The sequence below is a fragment of the Cebidichthys violaceus genome, unplaced genomic scaffold, assembly GCF_023349555.1.
Source record: "Cebidichthys violaceus isolate CVI_PGR_0920_01 unplaced genomic scaffold, fCebVio1.0.p SCAF_10, whole genome shotgun sequence".
Taxonomy (NCBI): domain Eukaryota; kingdom Metazoa; phylum Chordata; class Actinopteri; order Perciformes; family Stichaeidae; genus Cebidichthys; species Cebidichthys violaceus.
The window spans coordinates 12158849-12184597 of record NW_027176263.1 but is presented as its reverse complement, the minus strand read 5'-3'; the positions used below and the strand labels follow the sequence as shown (position 1 = coordinate 12184597).

Below are 25749 nucleotides of genomic sequence, written 5' to 3'. Positions count from 1 at the left end.
AATATTGATATTTTTCCAAACTTTCCTCCATCATTTCAGCTACATCAGGGCTCTGCAATACATCACAGAAATCAATTAATCATATGTTATTATTCACTGGGATTAATCCCATAATATCCACATGTGTTGACAGTGTGACCTGCTCTGTGACTCCATCTCTCTGAGCTTCAGTCACTTCAAACTGTAAACCACGTCTTGTGCTACTGAACCATGAGCTCTCTGTATTGTTTCACAACTACTGTTCATATTTTAGGCTGATATAATAATCACTCAATGAAAACAACAAACTTACAACAAGATAGAAAATCACATTTTGAGATGTTTGTGATCCAGATTGTTATAACTTGAAGAGTTATTATGGAGATATTTTCGTTATCTGAACAGAAAAACAAAAACAAAAGTGTTTGTTTGTGACTATTCACTTCTCCATCAAGTTCATTGGACGTTATAAAGCGCCCCGTTACTTTGCTGTATCTGTGGTGCTGCACTGACTTCTGTGATTGATGCTCATTGCTCCTCTCCTCCAGGTGGAGGCGCTGTAGGACAAACAAACACAACTGGTTTCTGAACGTTTTCGTGGGAACTAGAATATAAAGAAGCAGTGATGAAGCTGCTGTAACATGTAAACACGTTGTTGTTGTTGTTGTTGTTGTATCAGCAGTAAAAAGACTGGGTCCCGCTGTGTTACTCAGGCTGCACTACAGCGTCTATTCACAGGCGCGATCCCACTACTGAGCGGCACGGGGGCTTTGACCTGCTCCGTCTCCGACCTGGGTCGGTGCACCCCTCCTTAGACGACCTGGTGGTCCCGGGCTCCCCCAGGAGCACCATATCGATACCGAACTTAGTGCGGACACCCGATCGGCATAGTCCGCTGCAGCTCAGAGCTCCTGAGCTCAAACGATCCTCCAGCCTCAGCCTCCCGGTAACTTGGATTACAGGCGCGCGCCACCGCACCCGGCGAGACAGCTATTCGTTCAGAGAGGTTTGGGTTTCTACAAACGTGACGTCATCAGGGTATACGATCAAGCGGCATCTAGCGATGAAAAAAACCTGCAGCTGCAACGTTGAAGGCTGATCAGTATTTGTACGATTTACCTAAAACCTTATTTCAATAATGATTAATACTTTATCTCGTATCTTTAAACATCTGTGTGCTCAGTATGAGTTTGTATCATCCACAGTCATGCGCAGTTGATGTTTTTCATAATGTCAACAGATTGCATGATACAATAACTTATATTCACAATCTGTTATTCAAATATAAAGAAGTTATGCTTGTTCTGACGCTTAATAACAAGACAGTATATTGAGCTGAGTAGCTTAAAAGTGGATCACAATGTGACATATTTTCTTTATTTGAAGAATAAAATTAATAAGTTTCTGGAACTACTTTTGTCTCCAACATTTCAATGACAGAGGTGCAACATGACAGCAACCTCATCACACCTAAATCACAATTTAGGTGTGATGAGGTTTAAAAAGCCCTTTAACCTTTTCTGATTGTAAACTTCTTAGACTGGTAATTTGTTGTTATTTATGAGCCTCTGGTTTATTTAGTGAAGTCTGGTTCAGCCACACAGCTTCTTTCATTTGTTGTCTATTAGTTCTCTTGTCAGGACTTTGTAGATGTGTACTGACTGAGCTCTCTTTACACCTTCTGACTCTCCTGTGTTGTTACTTCTGATAAGGTGGTACGATTCACATCTTTATAATATATTAACCCTGTTATTATTGTGGCAAAAATGCCCCAAACTGTATCTTAATAACCCACACACCATGCATTCTGGGAAGTGTGTGAACAACCTCTCAAAAGAAGTTGATTTGATGAGTTTAGTTTAACAATTCGTTTTACATTTAGTCAAAAGATACATTGTATAAGTTCTGAAATGGTTCAACAATTAAGAAACACAAGTCAACAAAACTTTCTGCAGAGATTGATGGTCTTTATTGAGCTTTGAGAGGAGCTGGAGGTGATCGTAGAGGAGGAGGAGGAGGAAGAAGAAGCATCTCTGATGCACTTCTGTTGTAGACGGTCCTTGATCAGCTCCTGGTAGATCTGGAAGTCTGTGAAGTCTACCAGGGCCTGGAGAAAACCACAAAGAAAACGTTCAAGTTATTTTCCTAAACTTCCGCTGACGTTGCAGGGAGGTTTACACAGTGGAGATGCTGGCAGTGTTGGCTGCACTACAAAGGGTGGAAAAAACTAGACATGAAAAGGAGTTGATAGGCTCAGACTCATTCTCAGCCTTAGCAAGTTTAAGGTTTTTTCATTCAAACAGTCATCAAGATATACTGTATGAAGTCCTTCAGTCAGCCAGAAGAATAACAAATAAGGGAGGTCAGGGCTTTAAAGAAAAGAAATATATTTATATATTTATAAATAAAATTGGGGCATTGTGCGCTAAACAAAACATTGCAAATTATAGGGAAACACCAGACAGGCTTGTGTGAGGGATGTCAGGAAGAGGAGTCAGTTGAGCATGTAGTTTTGAGTTGTAGGGAGTATGAGACGAAGAGAGAGATGAAGAGGAATTATAGGTGCAGGAATGCACACTAAAAGGATCACTGAGCATGCGTGAGAAAGCACAGGTTAGGGTTCTGTTATCTTTCTCAATTAAGGGAAACAGGTTTTTTAAAGGATAGGAAGGATAAGCAGGGATATGGTGCAACGGTGGTTGTCAAGGGCTAGAATTTTATAGTCGGTCTATTTTTTATTTCAATTGTTGGCCAACAGGATCCATAATCAAGGCTCATATTCAGAGGGACGTCTGTGCTGTGTTTTTGTGAGGTGATGTTTTATCCAAACTCTTGCAAGAACATTTGTCTTCATCAGACACAATATTACTAGAATAAAATAATATTACTAGTATCAAGCCATGTCATGTGTATATTTCTGCTTCATGTGGTTAATTTCCAAAAATGTAGGACTCTTACTCTACTATATATACTTCTCAATATGAAGCAACATTAAACAGAACAAGACAAGAGTTTTGGACCATGAATGCAGCTTCAGAAACACTGAGTGGCCAGAAAGAGGCTGATGTGAAATGCAACAACAGCCCTGTAACAGATGTTCAGTTGTTTTTTAATTTCAGTTTAAGTGAATTGAATTATGAATTTCAGTGTTTCTTGTCTGTGTGTAATGATAGTCTCATCTGTGTAATGAGATGACTAGAGTCATTTATACTGCAGCACTAGTTTCACTTCTACCAGACCCAGCCAGGGGAACAACAGCATGCCTGACATTCAATGTTACTTAATGTGAGCTAAAATGGAATAAACATTGAAACATGTTAAAATACAGAGCTTCATCGGTGAGTCTTCGATCTTTGTTCACAACACACTTAGGGTTTCCCTCCAAGGTCACTCTTTGGCCCCTTTTGTGTTTACATGGCAATCCCAGGGGTCCTTAATCCAAAACATGGTGAGCGGCTGCGTGTTTAGTCCGTTCACATCGATGCATGGGTTTAACATGGGGTAGAGAGGCTCTGTGCACTGCACACAGAAGGAGTGGAGCAGGGTCATGGCATCAGCGTCGTAGAATGACAGCTCTCCCTTCTGGAGATTTGCCAGTATGCCCAGCTTTCTGACTCTCTTCCCCACTGACAGCTGCTTCTCCTGGGTGTCATGGCATGCCAGGTACTGTCCATCTCCATGGTAGATGCACCAGGATGCATTGTTCACACCCAGGCTGGAGGAGCTCTGACTTGGTGCATCTCCTTTATCGACTGGCCCGGTGGTCACACCCACTAGCCAGTAAGGTTTCTCCTGAACAATGACCTCCCAGTAGTGCCTGCCAGTAGTAAAACTCTCCTGAGCGAGGACGCTGTACTGGAAGTCATATAGCTGAGGGCTCAGAGCTTCACCGACAGGCTGCCTTCTCCAGCACACCTGTTTCCTGTCCTGGGATATTTCCAGTTTTGGATGTGCTGACTTGGAGTCCAGAGCAGGAGAACTTAGACCTGCAAATACAAATCTACATTCAGAACACAACTACAGAGATAGCGATTAGATTGCAAATTATAGGATACTAACATGACCACATTCGTGGGAAGTGTTGGGACAGCGCCACTGAGAGGTCATCCACCAGCCTCTCCACTGTTCTCAGCTTCTCAAGGTCACACAGATCTTTGTCTACCTCCGGGATTGGTGCTAAATCCAAAGGGTTGCTACAATAAAAAAATGAAAAGTATTAAAAGGCAAAAATCATACCAAAAAAACGAAGTTAGGATAGAAAAAGTAGAGCATAGCTACACTCACCAAAGAGTCTGTGCTGTGATTTGCTGTTGAAATTAAACAGGTCATGTGTTACTGTTCGTATTGCAATCGCAGAAAACATTTTAGCTGCATTTGTACTTTCACATGATCACAATAACACGCCATCATAATAATAGGTAACCTACCTGTAGGAATCGCAGCTCAGTTTTCTCTTGGAGGAGTGATTTGCTGGAGGCTCTGAGGCTGTCTATCTCTTTGATCTGAGCCTCCATGTCGCCCCTCTGGGCCTCCAGCCACTCTGTCATGTACGTCTCCTCTGCGTCTATGATCTGCATCATCAGACGCTCATCACCATCCAGCACAACGCGAATCCTGCTGTACTTGTCCGAGATTCTTTCTCTGAAATCTGCAGCAGACTTCTATGGGAAAAAACACATTATACAAAAAAAATACATACAAGATGGGATTCTGCAAATAAAACAACAGAATAGTTAAAAGGAGGTATTTCATATTGTCTGTACCACTGTTTGTGTATACAATGACTCCAGGTCCCTGATGGCGTGTTCTGCTTCACTTCTCCTCTTCAGCAGCTGGTTCATAATGGTCTCTAACATGCTCTAAATAGAGAAATACAACAGGCCTAAACAACATGAAAGCCCTGACAGAGAAATAAAGAAACAATCACGACATTTACAAGAAAATAAAACACACTAGTCAATGATAAAACACTACTAATATCCACCTGGAAGTCTGCGCAGGCCTCATGGAGTTGGAGCGCTTTGTGGTTCTTGTGCATGCCAACCAGGACACACAGACAGCACACAGGGACCCTCTCCTCCATACAGAAGAGCTTGAGCTCCTCACGGTGCTCCCTGCACTTCAGAGACAGCGGATCCCCCGTCACCTCCACAACTGTGTGCTCCCTCAGAGCAGACCTCTGCTGGTGCAGCAGGGCGTGAGCTTGGCACAGTGCGGCGTCACAGGTCAGACAGGTCCTGATGGCCACCGAAGGTGTCTCTATGCAGTGGTCACAGTGGATAGCTGAAGATGATGTGGTAGCCCTGCTTGGTGTTGTTGTCCATGGCTCTGTTGTTGACGGCCTGTTAGTGGCAAAGTCCTTTACTTTGGTCTGAAGGCTGGTGTTTATCTCCAGCGTGACATCAGAGGGGAGGAATATCTGACACTCTGGACAGAAGAAAGGCCCCTCATCAGACCCCTCTGTTTCCCAGACAGCCTGGATACAGGTGAGACAGAAGTCATGTCCGCATGGCAGCGTCACAGGATTTGTGAAGAAATCCTGGCAAACTGGACACTTCAAAGTTTCCACGACAGTCCCCATAGCTCTGCTTGCACCTGCTATGGCAGCTCAGTGTGCACTGTGCTCCTGGCCTTTCTGCTCATGAATGTTTCACAGGCCTCTGTTGGCATGCATACGTCACTCATGTGCCCCAGTGTCAGGTTACTAAAGATGAGATGATATCTTCCAGGAGCTTATTCAAGCCATTGACTCTCAGGAGACCACACACAATTGAGTGGCACATTTCCAACAAACTGAATCAAGTAGATTAAATTACAAATTATTTGTTCTAAATTCAGCACAATTTAAATTCAATCAAATTAAGCTAATTAATTTTAGTGTGAAAATCAACTATTGACTTTGTGTTCAGTAATTTGACAAAATAATCTGAATTCAAGGTCCACTTATTTAGCTTTATTATGAGCTTTTAACCACATGTTTAGGTCATCAGTAAATTGAGTTTGGTGGAATGTCATTCAAGTGAACCTTAAATTGAGATTATTTTGTACAAAATGTGGCAAATTATTCAGTGACAGTTAAAAGCAGTTACAGTATTATATATATATATATATATATATATATATATATATATATATATATATATATATATATATATATATATATATTCAGATCAACCCTCCACCTTTTAATTTGTCAATAACATGGTCTCATTTTAAAAACGAATATATGTTATATTAGATTTCAGCTTCTTAGAGATGTCTATTTTTATTTAAGCGCAGTTGTGTTTACAATAAGTGAATCAATATCTTCATTAACATGTAGCGTTATCTCATGTTAAACAATAATTCATCATTTGGGTTTGTCTTTTACAGTATGCTATTTGCACTTAATTGTATGTAGAGATTTTCTATTAGTGCAGCAATTTGTTTGTTTTCTTGAAACTATGAACTAGAATGAACTGTATGTTTCTTTTACCCTCCTTCCCTGTGCTTGTGCTTCCAATAGCTACGTCCACCAATCAAAAGCACTATTTCTGCGTACGTAAAGACTGAATCCTTCTCTCTACGTGAACGTATCATGGATGTATTGGCGTATCCAGATGTCCTACGTAACCTACGTTCGTGCATCGCTCAACTACGGCACTTCTCAAACAACGTGGGCTGTGGATGTGGCACCAAAGCATCGCCCCGGACCTCGCTGACTACGTGTCTCCTGCAGTGCACTCACAAGTGTAGTTGTAGTTGGTTTTCAAGGTTTTCACCCTGTGAGGTAAGGAGTCCTTTTGTTCAACATGTATTCGGTCCGTTTGGTTTAAAATAGCCGCTGAGCTTGGCAGTGAGGCAGCTAATGCTAGCTAACGTCAGCTAGCCCCAGGTCCTTTCTGACAGCAGAAACACCAAACAATAGCTACAGTTTATCTTTAATAACTTGCTAATTTCAATGGCTTCGTATATGTTAGAGCTTATTTATATGAACAGCACCTATCAAAGACATATTACCTCACATTACCAGCTGTGAGGTAATATGTCTTTAAGTCACTAAACTCAAAACAACATAATAGTCACTGGATAAGTGTGTCAAGTTCAAGTAACCCGAAAACACTATTCTAATAATACCATCATGGCACATGATGCAAAGCTTCCCTGTGAGATAGAATAATGTGAATTGATTTTGTTGTATTTGATCCTCTTTACAGTATTGTGAAGATATCGTATCCTAAAGCTGCTTGTCTCTGATGAGGTTATTGCACTTGTTGTTGGAGTAACCTGACAGTAATCTGTTTGTGTGTTCATCACAGCTGTCCTCAGGTGTTGCGTGCCATGCTTGCCAGACTGGCCTTGTGCTCTCGCTCGCCATCCAGAATCCGGCAGTCAAATGTCTGTCCGGTCTCCATCAGAGCGTTTGCCCAGGCTAAATGTAAGTAACCAGCCACCTTCTTTGTCATACCCGAACGGGGCAATATGAACTTTATGCCTCCAAACTCTTTGCTGATGTGTAAATAATGGTGTCTTTGTTATTCTCTACAGTCCCACGTCCCCATGGGAAGTCTTTGGCCCACCGCAGTGAGTTAAAGCAGGCCAAACGTATTGTAGTGAAGCTGGGAAGTGCTGTGGTGACACGGGATGAGTGTGGTCTGGCACTGGGGCGACTGGCCTCAATAGTAGAACAGGTAACGCTTCATTAATATTGTTGATACAGACCAGAGAGACACTGTGATGATGGCTGCGTGAACATAATGTTATGTGGGGGTCAAGGAAGACATAAAGACAAACTGGAACGTCGGAGGGATCTTGGCTGAGAAAGAAGAGCTTGAATGTTGAATAGCCTGTGTGTGTCCTGTCAGGTTGCCATGCTGCAGAATCAAGGAAGGGAGATGATGATCGTCACCAGTGGTGCTGTGGCGTTTGGGAAGCAGAGACTGAGACATGAGATCCTGCTGTCTCAGAGCGTCAGACAAGCCTTGCATTCTGGACAGAACCAACTCAAAGAAATGGTGAGTAATGATCTTGAATGCTGTGAATTGTAGTCCACTTGTTGAGGAATTGTTAAATATTAGACAATATTTGTTAAATTCTGACCACAGTCTTGTTAACTTTTAGTGAAATTCCTGTTTTTCAGTCAGTTCCAGTTTTCGAGGCGCGGGCCTGTGCAGCTGCTGGACAGAGCGGTCTGATGGCGTTGTATGAAGCTATGTTCACCCAATACAGCACCTGCACTGCACAGGTATGCACTTTACTATTCTCACAGAGTAAAATGCTGACAGAGTTCAAATCTCACTTAATTCTCTACATTTCCGTCCACGTCTGCAGATTCTCGTCACCAACCTGGATTTTCACGATGAGCAGAAGCGTCGCAACCTGAACAGCACGCTCCACGAACTGCTGCGGATGAACATAGTTCCTATCATCAACACCAACGATGCCGTTGTTCCGCCCCCTGTTCCCAACAGTGACCTGCAGGGGGTAAATGTGGGTACTGTGTGAAGGGCATGCTGGGAGTGCTGAGTGTGGTCCAGAATTGTGATGGTGGATTGCTTAATTCATGCGTAAATGAAAGACGTATGTTGCATTCTACTTCCATTTCCACCCTCATTAACATTAAACTTCATGGGCACATTGTTTTCATTTTCAGGCTGCTTTAAATGTTGACTACTTGTTCAAACTGTGGTGGTTTGCTTTTTGCCATTCTTGTGTGCACAGACCTGCTTGTTTTATTGCTTTTTAGAAAGAAGTGACCATGTGGTGTTGGTTTTACAAATGGATGGGACCGGAAGGCTTTTGTTGCATGGAAGCAACAGATAAGCTATTATTCTACAGTATCGTGTGAGATCCAGTCATTTTCCCTTTGGCTTAATGACATTTCTGTTTGTTTTTCAGGTAATAAGCATCAAAGATAATGACAGCTTGGCTGCACGGCTGGCTGTTGAAATGAAAGCAGATCTCCTCATTGCCCTGTCTGATGTAGAAGGTACAGAAATCACCTCCAATTTCATGATTAGTTAGGATTTACTTTCCATGTGTGCATTAACATTACATCTCTTTGCGTGATATTTCATGTTTCAGAAGGTCTGCTGAATCGCTCAGGATCATTTTTGATCAATTTAATTTATCAAATTTCATTTTAAATGTCAAAATTGATGAAGAATACTCATTGTGAGTTACACCAAACTCAAAGTGATCCCCGCCAAGAGGTTTTTTGTCTTATCAACCATATTTACAATAATATGAAACAGAAAAAAACTCTAATCTGTGTAACAGTAACAATTATTGTTTGATAATTATACATAATAAAAAATCACTTAAAGGGCCACAGATTTTACACACACAGTTCAGTTTACTTGTCATGAGGAGAACTACTCAGCCTGTGAAAACAGCTGTATAACGTCTGTGGCTGTGGAGCGACTTTAACAGAGGAAGGTTTTGTTGCTTGCCTTGGGACTTAAACTTGTTAACAGAAAGCAGGTGCTACAAACCGGAAGTGTGGGGTTTCAAAGAAATGGACATCTGGAAGGCAGAGGGGGGCTAATGAAGGATGCTACTGAGTTACTGTACATTATAGGGAATTTAGGAACCAGTGTTTTTTTTTAGCTTTTTCTGTACTAGAGACATAACGGCAGGATATCTCAACATCAGCTGCTCTGTTGTTTTTTTTTGTGAGTCCCCAAACTTTAGTGCAATGCTAAATCACGGGTGAACTTTAAAAAGTTAATCAGGAATCAAAATCCTCATCAGTTAATCAGCTGATCATTTCAGCAACAATCTGCCGTCACTGCGTTGCTTTTATTAATGAACATCTTACTTCGGTGAGTTTACCTGTTAATATAAACTCTCTGTATATTGTCTGGCCTCTTGGTCTATCAGTCAATGTGACTGCTTCGGTTCCATGTAGGATAATAGATAAAATGCTATTTTACAGGTTTATACGACAGTCCCCCAGGAACAGATGATGCCAAGCTCATTGATATATTCTATCCTGGAGACCAGCAGTCAATCACGTACGGCACTAAATCCAGAGTCGGCATTGGCGGTATGGAAGCCAAGGTCAGTGTGACAGTCGATATGTTATCTCAAAGTGTAAACAGGACTGATGAAAAAGTTGCATTATACTCAATCATGTTGTCGTCTGAATCAGGTGAAAGCAGCGCTTTGGGCTCTGCAGGGCGGGACGTCTGTTGTCATCGCCAACGGCACACATCCTAAAGTCACAGGGCATGTCATCACAGATATCGTGGAGGGGAAGAAAGTTGGCACCTTCTTCTCTGAAGTGAAACCCGCAGGTATTGGGTAAAACCATGTGGAAAGAGCATTTCATTCACTTGTTGTGTTTGTGTCTTTATATTTGACGCTTGTATCATTAACACCACCAGGGCCGACTGTGGAGCAGCAGACGGAGATGGCCCGGCATGCAGGCAGGTCTCTGGCCTCCCTGGACCCAGAACAGGTGAGGTTCTTGCTCCCTCAGTATGGTCTGGTATTAAAAGGCTTTCGTATTTGAAGAGGATGGAATGGCATATATTTAGCACTGATGTATTCATATTTAATCCCACAAGACGTGTAGTTAAGTTCTAGGTTAAGTCCCCTAAATTCAGTGTATTGGCGTCATTATACTGTTCCTAAATTAATTTAAATTACAAGAGGGAGAGATCATCTCATGCCTAACACTCAGCAAACATAATATATTAAAAAAGCTATTAAACTGGAAAAAAGTGAATCATTTTCACATCAGGATGCAGGGAGTCACCAAACTCATTAAGTGGCTGTAATTACTCTTGATTCTGGTATTTGTTGATCATATATCGAGGTGTGTTTGTTTTTCCAGAGAGAGGAGATCATCTGCTCTCTTGCTGAGCTGCTTACAGAGAAGAAAGATGAGATCCTTAGTGCCAACAAGAGAGACATGGAGTTAGCAACAACGTCAGGTACAGAGGCACAGAGAAGACTCACAGATCATAGTAATCCACCGCTGCATGCGATCGTCTGACTCAAATCCTGGGTTCTGCCAGTGGTTTTCATTCATCTGTAGCACTTCTACTTAGGAACGCTGGCATATGAAGGAGGCTTGCATCATCTGCATTGGGTAGAATTTCTCTTAGCTCTGGTGTGCATCAGCTATGTTGTCAGTAAGAGGCTTGTGAATGCATAGTACTTGTAAGTTTAGAAGTTTGCTTGCAGTCATTGCTCCTCTGATCTTCTGAGTATCGCATTGTCGGTGTTCTTTACCCGTTCGTAGGTCGTCTCTCCCAGCCTCTGATCGACCGTCTGAGTCTGTCACCTGCTAAGCTGAACAGCCTTGCCATTGGCCTCCGTCAGCTTGCTGTGTCCTCCAGAGAGAGTGTGGGTCGGGTGCTGAGGAGGACCAGGGTGGCCAACAACCTAGAGCTGGAACAGATCACTGTGCCCATCGGTGTCTTGCTGGTCATCTTTGAGTCGCGTCCTGATTGTCTCCCACAGGTCAGTAAACCCAAACTCTCAGCCTGTAGACTTAAGGCCTTTACACACCAGGGCCGTGATGAATGAACGGCAAAATGTGAAATACACATTTGCCAATATTTTGGCATATTTTTTCAAAACTATTTGGAACGGCAGCAAAGCAAATTTGCGTCAGTTGCAACACTTTTTAAATAAAAGGTTGCAATAGATTCATGCAGGCAGAGGATCAACTGCCCGGATCCTTTTGACCCAGAGTAGCGTCTGGCAGGCTGTCTGAGGTAAATCGTTGTATAGCCTAAGCCACTGTTAGCTGTTTTATTGAGTTTCCTTCATAAAAATGCTCTGAGTGAATTTGAGTTCCCTCTGGTAAACAGTCACCAGTGTATATGTCTAAGGCTTTTATTGTAGAAGGTAAGAACAGAAGCAGTGAATCTGGTCTGCGCTGCCTTTATCAAGGTTGAAAAAAGTACTTAAGTTTGCCGTCTTGGGTCAGACTACGTAGCCTCTCTGTCTTTGTGTTCTATAATGTATTTATTGAATTTGTCCGTTCTGCACCACGTGATCGGTTGATGCCTTTATTCGCAGTGCGATAGCTAAAAAAAATTGACATTGTCTATTAAAAAAAAGAAAGAAAATGTCGCTTTTTTGCCACGTAATATTCACGTTCTGTGTAAAAGTACTCATGACAAAAAGCAAAAGTTTGGAAAAAAATATAGATTAGACTACAGGGAAAAAAAGCCCCTGGTGTGTAAAGGCGTTACATCACCATCAGACTTTGCACAACATCGTCATTGAAAGTCCCATTGTCACATATTTAATACTGCGTTTCAGGTGTCAGCTCTGGCTATAGCCAGTGGAAACGCTTTGCTGCTGAAGGGGGGCAAAGAAGCTTCCAACACCAATAGAATTCTACATCAACTCACTCAGGAAGCACTTTCCATTCATGGAGTGGCAGATGCCATTCAACTGGTAAGACTGAAAGCATTGCGTTATTGAAACACAGTTTTCACACGGTGACAATATTGTCGATGTAACATTATAAACTTTATCCTGACGTGTAGGTGAGCACGCGTGAAGAAGTCGAGGATCTGTGCCGACTAGACAAGTTGATCGACCTGATCATTCCGAGGGGCTCGTCTGAGCTCGTTCGGAACATCCAAAAGGCGGCTAAGGGTATTCCTGTTCTGGGCCACAGCGAGGGCGTCTGTCACGTCTACATAGACAGTGAGGCCAGCATAGACAAAGCTATAGATATTGGTAAGGTTTACCTTTCTGCAATCATTTTGCTCATGGTGTTATGAAAGTTGTCAATATTTCACATGTTGCTCAAGAGTTACGAACTTGTTGGTGTAACACAGAACTGCTGAATATACAGGCGCTAACTTGTGTTTTATTCCAGTCAGGGACTCAAAATGCGACTACCCTGCAGCCTGCAATGCCATGGAGACCCTCCTTCTTCACAGGGATTTGCTGCGAACTCCTATATTTGATCAGATCATTGATTTGCTGAGAACCGAACATGTAAGAAATATGCACAGAGACTTTTACACATTTTATTTAGGACAATGAGGGTTTTTTTGTTTATTTTTGACCGATTATTTCATTATTTAGTTGATAAATCATTGTGCCATTGCCTTCTCTCAGGTGAAGATCCATGCAGGCCCCCGGTTTGCATCCTATTTAACTTTCAGCCCGTCCGAGGTGAAGTCTCTGAGGACAGAGTATGGGGACCTGGAGTGCTGCATTGAGGTGGTAGACAGCATGCAGGAAGCTGTGGACCACATCCACAAATACGGCAGCTCCCACACCGATGTCATTGTTACAGAAAACGAAGAGACAGCCGAGCAGTTTCTGCAGCAGGTGGACAGCGCCTGTGTATTCTGGAACTCCAGCTCTCGCTTTGCCGATGGCTACCGCTTTGGCTTAGGTGTGTACAGTAACAAGCGTGGGTTTACTTCTTACTGCCTCCTGAGAAAATGGGAAAATGTACATTCTTTTGTAAATGGATCTAACCTACTACTGGTTTGAAAATGAGTTAATTTTGCGTTGCTTATTTTGCAGGAGCTGAGGTTGGTATCAGTACGGCACGGATACATGCCAGAGGTCCGGTGGGTTTGGAGGGGCTTCTGACCACCAAATGGGTCCTTCGGGGGGAAGGGCACACTGTGGCTGACTTCTCTGAGCAAGGGAGTATGAAATACCTTCATGAAAACCTCCCTGTCCCCCAGGGGGGCTTTAATTAGGGGCCCAACCAAAGAGCCATCAACAGGAAGCAAGATAACTGATGTCTACCCAGAGTTTATTAAGAGGTCTGCCAGTAGCACTTCAACGTTTAAGCTGCTGCTTCTTCACCAGAAAAAAGGCTACTTTTACTGGACAACCTGCGCATAAACATGTGAACCAGATTTTTAGGCAAATACCAGTCTCCAGAGACAATGCTGGATTGTTACATGACTGGTGAGAAGGAAATGTATTCTGGCATGTCAAACACAGATGAAGCTCTTTCCTCTGTAAGGTCTTTTTTTTTATAGTAGTAAGAAAAAAGATCACTGACTCAGCTATCATTTTCTAACTTATTTTTCTACATAGAAACCTCTTGCCCTGGGCCTTTTTGTAATTTACTGTAAGCAATGTTGTGCTGGATCTTGGTTCAGATTGATTTTGCTGTCCTTTCTCTTTGCACAAATGATTTAATAAATATGAAATATTGTGTTTTTTTGCACCTGTCACATTTTACTCATTATGGCCTTGCTTTTCACTGCAACATAAAAGTCTTGTACCTCTATGGAAACGGCACAATCATAGCTAGAATAAAGTAGAACTCAAAAATGTCTTTTGTGCAGTATAACAATATAATACTACAGTTATAATACTAGACATCTTTTTTTTTTAAAGCACACATTGAATTTCTTTGAAAATGTGTTTAACAAAATTAAAAAAACAATGGAATCTATATACCCAACATTTTTACAAGTGCCCACAATAATCTCTAGAAATGAAGAAATTAGCTTTTAACGCAACAACAATTACTTAGACTCTCCATATATATATTTTACAACTTTCAGATCATGTGCTTTTCCAAAGGTGTTTCTTACTGTTCTGGACAGCCACATTCTAAGCCAGGGCGAACAGCGTGCATTCATATCTACCTCCCGACTGCGTCTCGCTGTCTCCCACATCTGGAAATAACAGCGCACTGCTTTTGGACAACTACATGGCTGATTGTTAAACGTTTTCAGTTTTCAAAGCTCCCACTTTTCCTCAACGCAGCACTGGTGACGTTTTTGATAAGGGCGTGGTTTGATAGTCACAGTACCACAGTCTTGCCTACTGCTGCTGCTGCTGCCAAATTTAGCTGTCATCTGAGTCGATGTTAAAGATGGCAGGAAACAAGTCTTATACTATAGTTGAATATTTTGGTGGGGATTGCGGTTACCGGTGTGGTTACTGTAAAAATGATGAAGGAAACTTTTCTCACGGTAAGAGTCTTATCCGGTAACGTTAGCGAAGAAACACAGCTGGTAGTTGTTGTTGAACTGGACTGTGCTAACGACCTAGCCCCGTCTACTTGCTTGTTTTGAGAGGGGGGTTAAACTGTAATCCTAATGTCAGTACACGAGTAAATTGTGTTATATCTGCTGCACTCAACTTACACTGCAAGGCCAGTACATTACATGTAACTGAGTGTATGTTAGCGTTCACCTCACGGTGCTTGAACAGTGTCATGTTAGTATTAACTCAGCTTTTAGCTTTTAGCATTATACAGCCCAACTCTTTCATTATGGGGAAAACAACTAAAGTCATTCTACTCATTGAGTAGAATGAGGTCAGATAATTAAGTAAGGTTTGGCTAGTGTTTGTTGAATTACTACAGTTGGACAACAATGTTTACTCAAGTCTAACGCTGTAATATGAGTAGCTTAGCAGTAGGCTTGCTAACATCTATACTAGCATCAAGCTAGCTGACAGAGAACCAAGGATGTTGCTCTCACATGCGAAAGTGCAGCTCTCTCGCTTTCATTTGATCCGAGACACTGGGACCAGAGGCGTTTATGTGACCTGCTGAAATGCTATCTTGCATTCAACGTAAACATGTTGGTGTGGAGAGCTCAGATGTGATGGTCAGTACGAGGACAGGGGTTCTATTTAACTTTACACAGATCGTAAACATGAGATCGATAGTAAACAGATTGCAACGTGTTTACTCTATGTACTGCACGTCATCTCAACAGGCTGCTTTGTTACTGTTACTGTGGCGGTATCATCAGAGATAAAGACATAGTGACACTGGTTCAGTGCTGGAGTGTTTTTATTCTATGTTTAGTTTAAGGAGATGAAAAACATCTTCATCCAGCTGCTGAAGAGTCTTCCTCCCTGATCCAGTTGTGAACAGTGGCCTGGGCTCACTTCCGTGTGAACCCATGGTTTGTTTCAAGGGATAATGAAAGCACACAAGGACACAACAACAGCCAGTGGATCAAGCATTTAATTACGCCAGTTTGCATTTATATTTCCTCCTAATTCTCACATTGTCTAATCTTCAGATGCTGTGCCACCACTTTTTACTTCGCTTACCATTTCAAATGCCTAATCACAAATGAAGTGACAGACAACTAAAATATTTCTTTATGCATCTGTTTGTAAGCCAAGTAAATGTACGACTTTAACAGCCGCAAAACGTTGAACATAAAAAGCTCTGTTTATCTTTTGGCAATCGGTGGGACAAAACTGCAAAACATCTGTGTAAGAAGATAGGAAGGGATTTTCCTTGTGGGACTGAATGGTGCCACTCAGAGTAGGTGAACAGGGGCGAGACAGGTTGACTATAATTAGTGTTCAGGCAGCTCCTAATGCAGTCAATGAGCGATTTGGCTCAGAACCAGCAGACGAGACTTGTCGTCTAAGCTAAGATAAGAGTGGTAATCTGGATATGTTGCATCATGTGGGAAATGGCGAGATCTCAGGAGGAAGTGAGACTGTACTTCCTGTGTGCGTCTTGGCAGTTATCAGTAACACTATAGGTTCCTTTCAGTAGACTTACAACGACAGAAATGAGCCAATTATTTCAAGCCACTAAGGTCCAGATACATATTTTCAGGCTGCACTAAAAAAAAAAAAAACAAGGTTGTTCTTCCTCTGTAATCTGTCATGTTACATTCTTACTGTAGTGCTTATATTGTCCTGGGAAGACATACAAAATCAGACCAACAGAAAGATTATCAGTACATGATCAGTGTTTCTGTTGTCCTGTAAACTTTTCCGAGCAGCTGCATCGGTGCGATAGTGTTTCCCTCTGCGTGACCGGTGCGGTGATGTTATCAACATATGCGACCCCACACTAAAGAGCACAGCATCTGCGCCCCTCTGTGTTACTGTGTCTGTCACGCCTCAGGGGAGGCTGAAAAAAACGGATCAGGTGTGAACAATGGAAAGGCTCGCCTGTGCCGTGATGATAGCAGTGATGATAGCAGCTGTTGCGCGCGCATGAAGCTCACGTGGCATGATGTACTCTGGAACCTTTATTAAGGTCCGACTTCCTGCCTGACTTGTTATCAGGCCTTTTCATGGACAGGTTTTTGGGCTTTTGTGTCATTTGTTTGGCCCCTCCCTGTCCTCCTGTCCCTATTTACTAACTCTTAAAAGTTTTTAAGATGATGATCACTTGATGTATACGGTTTTAAATATATCATACTTTCTTTATACTCCATTTGGAGCATTCTCAATGCTTCATAAAACAGATTACTACATTTGGTAATTCATACTTATATTCATATGACAACTGGACTGCTCTGTAATTGCAGAAGTCATAAAATTGGGGTCATAGAGCAGAAACTCCTGAGAGATGATGTTCTACATGTGTGGTGAGGCCATACATGTGTGATATGTAAACACAACAAAAGGATCTTAAATTATAGATACTTGTTGTGTATTTTCTTGGGTCTCACTCTTGTTCATACCAGTGTTTTCACTTACACTTAAATACAAGGTCTCCTCCTTCTGCTCGCCTCTTTCTGCTCTGTCTTCAGTCGGCGGATAACAGAAAATTCATTTTTTAATGTTTAAAAATGTTTAAAACTTTCAGAACTACCTTTATAAATATCTATTCTATCACATTTTATAAAGCTGTATTATGCATTTGATCTGGTGTGATTTTTTTTTACTGTGTTCAGTTTTTATACCAGTGAAAAACTCCCACTGGATGCGAATACTGTTAATGTCATGTATGTGACTGTGAGTAGCTTCACCACTGACAGTGATTTGGAAAGACACACTCTATGGAAGACCAAATATTTTGACACACTCTGCTTATCAGATCTGTTAATTATTATGCTGAGTTTTATATGGTGAGTATGACTGATCAAAGTAGAAACTGGTGTAATCTTTTAAAATAAAGTCTGCCGGCCTTAGAACCAGCTCCAGTCATCCGCTGCTTCATGGTTGTGGTGTCTCTCTTTAGGATCACTCTGTCCCGTCTCTGGCTGAACACCATTCTCCTGGGACATACAACGTTATGCTCAGTTCCAAACTCAGTGTGTGTTGTGTGAACTGTTATACAGTGAATTCCCTCTGTTGTTTTAGATGCAAACTGATAGTGGTCTTGTCATCAAGTGTTTTGGTGTGTGAGTAAACTGTGTATGCTTGCGGAGCAGAAGGTCACGAGTTAAAACGGGGAGCTAAGACCTCAGCTCTGGGAAGTAGGATCCGAGCTGCTGTGGACACAAATAACACTTTTTTGAATGTTACCATCGAGGACTGTGGGAATCTTTGATTTAAGCTGAAACAAAAATGTGGATCCCCCCCACCAGCCTCTGTAATCAGCTTATTGACAAACCACTCTTTACTTGCATACATGCCTCCATTTTCAGGCTAAGAAAAATGTCTATTTATAACTGTCTCTTTTATCTGTTAATCAAGCTTCCTTTCAGAGATGGCATGCTTTAATGGATGTTTGAAATGTATAGTGTAAAATCAATTAAATGTTTCAAAGTTCCTTTTTGTTATCTGCAGGGATGTGGTCTCACACCATGACTGTACAAGACTACCAAGACCTCATAGACAGAGGGTGGAGAAGGTGAGTAGTTGTCTCTGCCGTCATGGAATCCTGCTCGCTTTTGGATACTTCAAATAATCACTCAATCGGTATTTAGTGAAGGCAATCTGTTCTTTCCTTTTTCAGAAGTGGGAAATACGTCTACAAGCCCAAACTGAACAAGACATGCTGTCCACAGTATACCATCAGGTAATATCGCCCATCAGACTTGTTCTCATATGATTCATAGCGGACAAGACAAGAATAACAGGGAACACATGAGGATGACCCATAATAGTTTGATAGATATATTAGATACTTGTATAACATCAGAAATGTATACAAATATGTGTTCTTCATAAACCTTTTATGCTCTCTGTCAAGATGTCATGCACTGAAGTTCCAGCCTTCTAAGTCCCACAAGAAAGTCCTGAAAAAGATTAGCAAATTCATTTCCAACGGGGAATTACCGAAAGAACAGAATGATGGTGAGAGTGTTTTCATTTTTGTACAGTTTGCATGTGTATTGTCTGATCAATTTCTCTGTATTGGTATACAAAACATGCATGAAAAACACAGCAGTCAGCAGCCAACACTATTGGACAGGACGTGCATCAGAGCGCATGGTTGGAACTCGGCAAAAGCTCATAACCGTTTTGGCTCTGTGGCTAAGTAGTACGCATTTTCTGGTGTGAGCAATTTTGTGCCTTGCAGGGGAGCCAATGGACTCCGTGTGTGACGAAGCAGGTCCACGGGAACCGAGTAGTGTCTGCCCCTCCGAAGTGAAGCGTGCTGCGATCACAGACATTGAGAAGGAGCTACCGGAGTGTCCCGCTATCACAGAAGTTCAGAAGGAGGTAGCGGGCGCCGTTCCTGCCGACTCGGAGACATCAAGAAAGGATCCGGAGTCTGTCGCGGATGAGAGAACAACAGCAGCAGCAGCAGCTCCTAAACCAGGTGAGAAATCTGGTTCACTGGTAATAATCATCAACTATCAGTGTTGTTCTTATGTGACCGGAAATGGGAATAAAACACTAGTTACCTGATAGTAACTAAGTTACAGCTGCTACTGTGGTTTTCCTTCATCAGCATAGCTCTTCAGCTGTTTTTTGCTTATTCATCAAACTTTTTTTTTTTTCCCCACAAAGAACCTAAACCTTGATGTCATTGATCGCAAAAAAAAATCTACTATTTTTTGATGATCACTTATCAACACTTCTGAAATTTTAAGCTTTTGTTACTCAAATTTGAGAGTAAGTGGAAACTTTTTGGGTTTTGGACTGCTGTCAAATAAAAGAAGCACATTTTACAAATTTGAACATACTTTTTTCACCATTTTCTTACAAAACAGTTGATTGAAACGATAATCGGCAGGTTAATAAATCATGATTATCGTTGCAGCAGCGCTAGCCCTGTATGAATGAATGAACTTAATGCAGCTAATGTTAAATGTACGCTGGTTCATGCAGCCTTAGTGTGAAATTGATCGACATTCCAGCAGCTGCATTTACACAGAACGAGGATTGGTTACCTGCTTTTACTGCGGTCCTACTGCACCTCCCAAAAAGTTGTTTATTTAAGTTGTCTGATATTCTTTGAAACTGCAGTCGGGACAACTTAAAAGTGGTGACGGTAGCTTAAATGACAAATTTACCACAATCATAAGCAAAACTGCCACTGCGATATTCAACTATAGCTGTAGCACCGTTGCTCGCCAGAGTGTGTCACTGTTCACCTTGTGATATACTCCACTGTGTTTTGAGGTTTTGGCTTATCTGTCATGTTCCCCTCCTCACTTTCCAGTACAGGATATCCTCATAGCCAACACGCGGTAATGAATTAATAACGCTCGCAGTGAGGAGATAATAAACTCCTTTTTAGACACAGGAAGCAGAACTTCTAACAACTGCTCATGTTTCAGGCCTCAACCGCTTTTTCCCTCTCAAACATCTAATGAGAACACGCTCGTTAATCAGAAGGCAGGAAAGCTCAGCGTTGGCACCGGTCGATTCAGAGGCAGACATAAACACACAGAGCAAACTTTCAGCAGTGCCAGTGTCCTTCTGTTCTCACACCTGTGTCAGCACCACAGTCCTCTTCGTCAGACTGTCAAGACTGTCAGAAATAACACGCCTATTCAGAGGAAGAGGAAGCAGGTAGGATTTACTATGTTGGATCAGCGGTCCTCCGCTCCCCCGTTATTCACCTCCAACAGAAAACACCTGGACATATCTTTCCTCTAGTTTTATGACCGGAGTGCTTTATAGCTTTGGGCAGGTTCCAGTTCTGGCTTGAGAAAACATGGCTCTCCATTTCCATATAGCGTGCACAAAGCCAGAGGTAAACAGATGCAGAGGTACATATGGAATGCTGTGCTTTGCAAAGCTGTCCCAGGATCTGCTTTTTATGGATTCACAAGTAGTGAGACTTGCATACATGCATTTGTATTCTTGAAATTCAGTATTTTATCAATGTGTTGTGTGTGTGTGTGTTGGAGTAAACCCCAGGGAGCTAGTCAGGAATGAAATGTAAGCTGAAATCGTTTTTCTCTAAAGGGAGTTATTTTGCTGTGATAATTTATGATCAAAATGTTATAATTTAAAATGATTTTATGACAAAGTGATTTCTTGGGTAAGGCTTTAGGCAATTATAGGAGAGAGACGACGAGCAGGGGAAACTTTGACGCACATAAGAACACACAGCGATCTGTGTTTCCCTAACAGAGAAGGGGGGGGGTTAGGACCAGGGATCGAGAACAGGCTGCACACCCCGTGCGCTGATATTGGTTGGGGGTTACACCCCCCACCTGGGGCCCAAAGGCTCTTTGCTGATGCCCAGAAACGTCCACAACACAGAAGAAATAATAATAAAAAAAATAAAAAAAATATGAGAAATAATAAAATGCAGACAAAGGTCTGTGTAGATACAGACAGTGCCGCACACTTATAGGAGATCATAAGTGGTGATTGAGAGGGATTAGTTGTACAGAGAGTACAGTTTCCCAGAGTTGTTTCTATAATATGACCCTGCATAGCACCATGTTAATATTTTAGTGGCTGCTCTCAGATAACTGCATCGTCCTCCCACAGTAAATTCATGTAGTGTCACCATGTGTTTACATGCACGAAAGCAAGTATGTCACAATTCTAGACCGACTCGTATGTGTGTTTCGGGGAAGAGGGAGAGTGTCACGGCTTTTATGAAGCGCTAACTGCTGGAGCGGGATTATGTGTCGTCCACAGGAACTGATCTGTCAGACTTTATCTTCACCACGGCTGCATACGCTGTCCTCAGGAGTACCTGTGTCTGTTTGTGCAAGACCGAGAGAAAGTGTATCTGTGTGTGTGTGTGTGTGTGTGTGTGTGTGTGTGTGTGTGTCGGTCTGTCTTGACTTTGTCGCGTCTATTCCGGGAGAGGAAAACCCTCCGACCTCACCATAACTCCCAGGGTTGTATGTTTATATCACAGGGCTTGCTCAGAAATACTTACCTCCTTTAGTGCCTCTAGTCATTTACCATTAAAGACCAATACAGCAAACAGGGATCTTGAGATGATACCAGAACCAGGTCATTTTCCATAATAATAATAATAATAATAATAATACATTTTATTTGTATAGCGCTTTAAAAGGCAATTTACATGGTAAAAACAGAAACAATAAAAGCAATTACAATACAAACAAAAGCGATGACATAACAGTAAAGCACAAAAACATACATAACTAGCATCACAGGTTGAAACAAATTGTTTCCCAAGAACACAGCAGTTGGTGAAACTTCACAGCTTTAGTTACGTTATACTAGAGTGGTTTGCTGTTCCTGTAGTCCTCAAGTTTTTAGTTCACCCTATACATTCAAAATCAGGATTTGAAGATAAATCATGAAATAAGCCAGAATCTGCAGATACTTCCTGTCTGTTTTTTTTTTTTACTATTCACAAGACAGACGCTGCACCTTAACAGTAGAAGAAGTAGTTTGAGTCAGCTGAAGCTGAACGCTTCCAGTGACGCGTGGCCAGTGCCAGAGTTTCCCTCTTTTCCCCCCGTCAGGACCAGGCGTCCCTCTCTCCCCCGTTACGTCGACGCAGGGGAAAGTTGGTAAGCGAGCTGATGGCGGCGGCTGGCAATAGGACAAGCAGGAAATGGCTCTCGTTTCCTTATTGCTCCAAACAGGATGTAGGCGTGTAAACTGTTGACATGGGATGCCCGGAGAGCTGCGGGGCTTGGAAAGAGCCCAGAAGGTGGTGGTGGTGGGGGGGGATCGAGGAGGGGGACAGAGAGAGGGAAACTGGGAGAGATTCAGTTGCTTCAGAGAATGTTAATGTTACTCTTGTTGAGAGGGAAAAACGGAGAAAGTGCTTCTTCTGCTAGTAGCAACCTTTATATATGGTGAGCAGAGCTCCTCATTCACGTGCCCACAGCAGATAACTTAGATCTGGTATTTTTTACCATTTTAGAGATGAAACACCCATGGATTCATTATGGCCCCCGTTTCTGCTTCTTCTGTTCTTTTTTTTATTTCTAAATACACACTAGCTAGCAGCTAACCCTTTGGGCTCGCACAGATCATATTGTTTTATAGCTCCCTAAGCAACGATGTAATCTAAAGTTCAAGTTTCTGTTGAGACTGTCTTCTGCGGGGGGGGGGGGGCACACAAAATGAAACATGGCAGCCAATCTGCCCGAAGAGGCAGGCAGAAATCTGCACTCCTCAATACCAGCAGCTTGAAGCTACCACCTCTCTTACTTCTGTGTTTAGTCTTATTCCTAAAGCGTAGTTTATTCTCACCGGCGAGAGGTTTGCACGCTAGGAACGACGTTATTACGGCATTCACTAAGATGGCCAAATCGTTTTGAAATCTTAAAACAATCTTCATTTGAGTACATTTTTTGCCAGTCAAATCAAATTGTTTCTGGATATTCAACTAGGATATTGCTTCTTTATAATGCATTTAATACCTGACTTCTGCCTTTACCGGGCTTGTATAAAGACAATTAAGTAGTCCATTAATTAGAGATATGAGGTTGCAGTTTATTACAATTCCTCCTCTGCATTGTGGAGGTTGGTTTCTGGCTGTTAGACCTGTAACACTCGTTGTCTTCTTGCTTCTTCACAGTACACTTTGATTGTACGCCCTCTTCAAGTTTCAGATAATAATTTAACAAACAGCGGATTGAGCATAAACACCTGTTGTGCGTGAGCGGAGGATGAACAAAGCTGAAGTCATATTCTCACCTGGCAATGATTTGAAAAATGATTTTGTATAAAAATAGTTAAAGGTTTTCGTAGCACGCCACCTAACCAGTACCTTTGGAAAACTTTGACAACCCCCCCCCCCCCCCCTCTCTCTCTCTTCTGTCTGGGGTGCAGGGATGGGTGCTGATCCTGGTCGGCCGCCATGTCGGAAGGCCAGAGACTTAAGAAAGGAGCGACGTCTTCAGAAGGAGCAGATTAGACAACACGCTGATGGGGACTCTTCCATTGTCTCTCCTACTCCACCCACTCAGGCACAGACCAAGCAACCCAAACTCCTGGAAGATTTCATCAGTGAGTCATTGCCTGACAACTTTTCTCATTGCCTTGAGGTAAGCAGAAATATAGAGGAGGTACTTTCTTTTCTCCTTTTTATGGGACTTGGAATGAACATTAGCCTGTTGGGATGATTCCAGCTATCATTAGGAAATCGTGTCTTTGTTTGAGCTCTCTGTCTCCATAATGTTTGGATTCACTTAGCCTGAAAATATGGTTTCATAGAGCCCTCTTCTCCAGCTCCAGTGACTTCACCATGTGTTTATGTGTGCAGAGAGGATAGCTGGCCAGAGCAGAGTGGAAAAAACACTTCTTCCCAGTTTAAAACTCAACCAAATGACAGGCACACCACACAAACTGGGTCACGTTACCCTGCTGACGACATTAAGACCACAGCTCAGCCGATATGAGAGGACCTGGAAATGAACTTTTGGCAGGGGGCATAACGATGTAGAAAGATCTCTGGCGAAGGCCTCGAGCTAAGGTTGGTAGAGTAACGTCATTCTTGGTCTTGACCAAGATTTGAGCCAGATGCAGTGAGGAACCAGGCGGTGTCTGTCTCTTGTCTTTGTACCCTCTGAGACTAGACCGGCAAGACCTTCTCCCAGTCAGCTCTTTCCAATTGGATTCATTTGTTTGCCTGCAATTATGGTTCCATTTTACTAAGTGGGCATGAACACAAGGTCATCCTGTGCAAAGGGAGGTTAATTATACGTCTCACAAGTGAAATAATTGAGAGATGCTGTTTATTACATGTGGCTAGGCTGCATCAGATCTGTGGCTAAAGGACAATTGGGATGATAAGCAGTTGAGTGAATCTGCTGCAGAGTGGTGGGCCTCTGTTGACTGAGCTGCAGGCTTTGAGAGGTTTTCACACCAGTACCAGGAGATATGTGTTTACAGTCGAGCATTTAAATGTAGTAGCAGCTCAATGTCATCATCCACACATCTGTTAAAGATATCTTGACTGATGAGAATGCTCTACATGATACATAGGACATTTTTTAAAGTACATTTAGACAGGAAATGAAAAAGAAGAAATGTGGCTCACCTTTTCTTACGGCTCTGTTGCCGTATCTCTCTTACCGTTATTGGTGTAGAGTACTTAGAGCAGCATATTACTATTGAAATAATAGCAAAGAGTTAAGTCACAGCAACAGGACAGACGATTTTAGATTTACTGCATGCACAGTCCGGTAGTTACCTCAGTCCTGGCCTTAAAGGGGAACACCACCTAAACTTATAATCCAAATGTTATTTCCATGGCCTTGGAAAGTTCAATCCATATTTGTGAACATGATCTACTCTCTCACAAAGCCAGAAACCAGAGAAGTTAGTCTCAAATTTAAAGTATAATGTGTCGAGCTGCTCTGTAACCAATCAATGAGAAACAGATTTTTGTTTATTTTCTTTTTAAAATCCAAATGAGCTTCACTCTATTGTAGTGTTGCAAGTTCAAAAAACTGAAAATGTACTGAAAACTCAGAACATCACCCTGGTTGTCATCTATAATATATTTACCAATTCATTGTCTATGGAGCAGTTCTGCACTTATTACGTAATGACATCACCAATATGAGTTTCTGGTTTTTGGATTTGGGAGAGCGTTGATCATGTTTAGTAATGTTTTTTGGACTGTCTTGGACGATAGGAATGAAATAGCCGTAGTTCCCCTTTAAATACAGCTGTGGTTCCAGTGACCACCACCAGGGGTCAGTGTGCCAACGTAGAGCCACCTCAGGAAAGTGTGGAACTGTGGACCCACCATTCCCCTCTAGAGTC

General features: G+C 42.1%; 3 protein-coding genes across 7 annotated transcripts in view; 2 read left to right on the top strand and 1 right to left on the bottom strand.

Annotated features, from left to right (window-relative positions):
• Positions 1 to 1915: 1915 nt before the first annotated feature.
• LOC137878449 (E3 ubiquitin-protein ligase TRIM11-like) lies at positions 1916 to 5560 on the bottom strand. The gene is made up of 7 exons (XM_068718759.1): positions 4964 to 5560; positions 4743 to 4838; positions 4407 to 4640; positions 4264 to 4286; positions 4039 to 4172; positions 3394 to 3965; positions 1916 to 2086 (listed from the first exon to the last, which is right to left on the bottom strand). The coding sequence occupies exons 1-7, from the start codon at positions 5558 to 5560 to the stop codon at positions 1916 to 1918; spliced, it is 1827 nt and encodes a 608-aa protein (XP_068574860.1).
• Positions 5561 to 6622: 1062 nt separating this feature from the next.
• On the top strand, positions 6623 to 14121 carry LOC137884182 (delta-1-pyrroline-5-carboxylate synthase-like). 2 transcript variants are annotated; one of them, XM_068725888.1, is made up of 17 exons: positions 6623 to 6748; positions 7278 to 7396; positions 7507 to 7649; positions 7824 to 7973; positions 8099 to 8203; positions 8290 to 8442; positions 8857 to 8947; positions 9896 to 10020; positions 10112 to 10256; positions 10347 to 10420; positions 10799 to 10898; positions 11210 to 11430; positions 12241 to 12378; positions 12471 to 12666; positions 12809 to 12930; positions 13054 to 13336; positions 13471 to 14121. In XM_068725888.1, exons 2-17 carry the CDS (start codon positions 7300 to 7302, stop codon positions 13650 to 13652), a joined length of 2325 nt encoding a protein of 774 aa, XP_068581989.1. In that variant the 5' UTR covers positions 6623 to 6748; positions 7278 to 7299; the 3' UTR covers positions 13653 to 14121. The 2 variants fall into 2 exon arrangements, with proteins under 2 accessions (XP_068581989.1, XP_068581980.1); XM_068725879.1 differs by having other exon boundaries at positions 8290 to 8448.
• Positions 14122 to 14735: 614 nt separating this feature from the next.
• LOC137884148 (arginyl-tRNA--protein transferase 1) overlaps positions 14736 to 25749 on the top strand; it is a 53919-nt gene continuing 42905 nt past the window's right edge. For all 4 annotated transcript variants that reach the window (XM_068725866.1, XM_068725864.1, XM_068725856.1 and 1 more), the window contains exons 1-6: positions 14736 to 14888; positions 18418 to 18481; positions 18587 to 18649; positions 18824 to 18927; positions 19154 to 19396; positions 23809 to 24023. In XM_068725866.1, coding sequence (XP_068581967.1) covers positions 14780 to 14888; positions 18418 to 18481; positions 18587 to 18649; positions 18824 to 18927; positions 19154 to 19396; positions 23809 to 24023 — 798 coding nt within the window. In that variant the 5' untranslated portion in view covers positions 14736 to 14779. The remainder of the gene's footprint in view (positions 14889 to 18417; positions 18482 to 18586; positions 18650 to 18823; positions 18928 to 19153; positions 19397 to 23808; positions 24024 to 25749) is intronic.